Source organism: Cyprinodon variegatus, unplaced genomic scaffold (genome assembly GCF_000732505.1).
Source record: "Cyprinodon variegatus isolate N-32 unplaced genomic scaffold, C_variegatus-1.0 Scaffold513, whole genome shotgun sequence".
NCBI lineage: Eukaryota > Metazoa > Chordata > Actinopteri > Cyprinodontiformes > Cyprinodontidae > Cyprinodon > Cyprinodon variegatus.
Genome location: NW_015150966.1, coordinates 321,793 through 325,157, shown reverse-complemented (window position 1 = coordinate 325,157; position 3,365 = coordinate 321,793). Strand labels below are relative to the sequence as shown.

At 38.0% G+C, this 3,365-nt stretch overlaps 1 protein-coding gene across 1 annotated transcript in view; it reads left to right on the top strand.

The window, feature by feature from the left end:
• The window catches only part of LOC107094896 (synaptotagmin-9-like), an 82,728-nt gene that overhangs the window by 34,321 nt on the left and 45,042 nt on the right, over positions 1 to 3,365 (top strand). Inside the window, exon 2 of the mRNA XM_015390787.1 lies at positions 2,323 to 2,498. Coding sequence (XP_015246273.1) covers positions 2,323 to 2,498 — 176 coding nt within the window. The remainder of the gene's footprint in view (positions 1 to 2,322; positions 2,499 to 3,365) is intronic.

Sequence of the window (3,365 nt, the reverse complement as noted above, 5' to 3'; positions counted from 1 at the left end):
AGGAACCTGGGAGTTGTCTTCGACCGCAAACTGAACTTCAAACAACAAATAAATGCTTTTTTCAAAGCTAGCTTTTCTCTTACGCCAAGCCCTGGAGAAGGCGACTCACCCATTTATTAGTTCTAGTTGGACACTTGCAATACTCTCTACTCTGGCCTCCCACAGTCGTCACTCCAACGTTTACAGTTAGTACAGAATGCAGCAGCTTGTCTCCTCTCTGGCTAATCCAGGTAAAGCCATATCACTCCCATCCTCTCCTCCCTGCACTTGCTCCAGGTCCGTTTTCTGATTGAACAAGTTTTAACACTTGTTTTTAAAGCCCTTCATGGTCGCGCTCCATTATGTTTAACTGGGATGTTGCCCATACATCACACCAGCAGAGCTCGGTCTGCTGATCAAATGGTTCTGGACGTCCCTAGGTCCTGGTATAAACAGTGGGGCGATTGTTCCTTGGTGGTTACAGCACCTAAACTGTGGAACAACCTGCTCCTTGGCCTGCAGGTTATCACAGATCTGCCAATTTTTTAAGTCCAGATTAAAGACACATTTTTTCAAACTGGCTTTTAATACTTAACATTGTTTAATACTCATGATTTTAGTTTATTTTTGTTTTTGCAAAGTTTTTATCTTTCTGTGAAGCACTTGTTGTTGTTGTTTTACTGTATGATCTGGTTGAATTGTAAAGTGCCTTGAGATGACTTGTGTTGTGAATTGGCTATAGAAATAAACTGAATTGAATTGTAAAGTGCTATTTGATTTTATTTTTTTCTGTTGTTTTACTATTTAATGTATTTTATTTATCAAAGCTATTTTATTTATTTATTGTTGTTCTTGCATTACAGTTTTTTTTTCCCATTACCTTTGGAGCTATGTAGATCCAAAACGTTTAAACCACAAACACTTTTACTGTAAATAAACTTTAGAATTGTTTACACTATCATTTTAAGCACCACTAGATGATGTAAACTAGTAGAAGATTGTAAACAGCACAGCGACAGCTGCAAGAAGTGTATAGTAGATGTGTGACTAAGCTGATCATCAGATATTTACAGAAAAAAAGAATTAGATGGCCCCAACATCCAATGTTGCTGAGAGCCCCATGGACGCTTGGGTCGGCCCTGTCTTTAAGCCCTATAGCCTAAATGCTATATTAAATGATATGTGCTATATTAAACTTGTGTGACGGACTGAAGAAAGAACATGAGGTAAGCCTCAATTCTCAGCAAATAAAAAAAATCAATATAGTAAGTTCACTATGCAAAGTATGTCTGTCTGTCTGTCCAAACCCGTAGTTTGTTATATTGTAAGATTTATTTTAAAGCTTATGCATTAGTACCTAAAAATGTAGAATAACGTAAACATTTTTATGTCATAGAGTAATGAATAATAAAGCCATGCCAGAGGAAAAGTCACACTTCCTGAATTCTTAATTTGATTAGACCAGTTCTCAGGACAGGCGGGTGACATTTCCAGTTCTCCACATTAGCAGTGCTTCTAGATATAGTGAGAGACTTATCCAAACTGGTGAATGATCATAGAGGAAAAGCAGGATTTTTCTCAGCCTTTCTGAAGCTGCACATTTATGCAAGAACAAAAAAGGAAAGCAAATCACTGCTGACTTTAGAAGTAGGTGAGACAATAATTATAAGAACCCTACTATGAAGATGCATGTTGAATTAACACATTTTCTTGTATTCAATATATTTTCTTAAAGAAAGACGTTCAGATGTTCATAGAACTACCCCTTGAAAATCTCCTATCTGTAATTGTGGCCATATTAGATCATCTGCTCTAAAGGTTTGTGGAGTTTGGAAGCTGAGGCAAAGGCAATTTTTGCAAAAATACAGGTTTATTTTACGTCCGTAGGCGGAGAGAAAAGCTCTGACTGGGGCAAGCTCAGCACACACATTTATACCTTACAAAATCCCAACACACTCTCCGTCCCATGGAACCACCCCACCCCCTGCATAAAGAACTTTCTCACACACAGGAAAAACAACTTCAGTTCATTAAGAAAATTTAATATATCTTTCACTGACCAGATAAACATTTCTCAACAGCTGCCTTCCTTGACGGCACGAAGAAGGATGAGGAAACTTTAAACATTTATCTTTTATCACTCTCAGCTGATCTTTCACTGGGCCGAGGAAAAAACATGCTTTGATAAGTTGTTAAAAAAATAAGCTTTGCTCTTGTGTTTTCATTTCTGAGTAAATACAGCCTGCCCTCTCTGTGGCAACGCTGTACTTCTGTCTTTGCCAGGGCTTTTCACCAGCAGAGCCGTTGCTGCCTGTTTACCGAACACCTGTCCTTTCTCTGCAGATGTATCGGTGAGTCTGCTGTCGCTGCTGGTGACCACCTGTGGTCTGGCGCTCTTTAGCGTCTCCCTCTTTGTCTCATGGAAGCTGTGCTGGGTGCCACTCAGTGGCCGTTTCCTCCCAGATGTCCTCAAGGGCGCACACTTCTTGGGAGGAGATCAACAACCCGTCCTGACAGAGGTGAGGAAAGTTACAGTTTGTGCAGCTTACAATGGATCCAGACACAAATAAAAATACATCAATGAAATTAAAAAGAAAAGTGAGAAATAGACTATTTTTGATTAACAGAATCTGTTTATTTAGCCTTATAGATAACAATACCACAAAGTTGTAATGTCAACCTATCAGCAAGTATGAAAAATAGCCATCCTAAAGTACTCATATTGCTTTCATCATACTGCTTCCTGCCACAACAATTGTATCCCTTGAATATGTTTTCATTTTTTTGACATGTTCTCAGTGAATTCTTTGTTACGGGATAGAACTCTACAAAAATGGATAACAGTAAATATTAACTTATTTTGCCTTATATTTTGTATTGAATGTATTCAAAAGATATTGGATGATTTTGATTTATAACAATTACAAATGTTAAATATCTATTGCATGTATATGTTAATTTGCTAATGTTTAATCAATACACTATATTTAATTGAAAAATTACTGAGAGCAATGATGCAGTAGGATAATAAAGCACCGATTGACCTAGCGCCCAAATTTCGGTCTTTACATGCATTTGTTGCCTAAAATGCGATCTGTCTGAACGCAGCATAAAATATAGAATGTTGAGATTGGTCATTTGCTAAACTCAGAAATTGTTAGAGGCTGAGGTTAGTTATGCAGCTGATATCATCTGTTATGAAACTGAAAATTCTTAGTAGGAAAGAACTAATGAAGCTCTAGCGAAAGTTCAATTGAAGAAACTCTGACTTACCTCCATCAATCAGAAGCCGATCCGTCTCTGAAGCGAGCCAATCAGCTTCGAACTACTCCACCACGAAGCCCAATCAGCGTCCTGCTTCCACTTTATAAACTCCCTCAAATCTC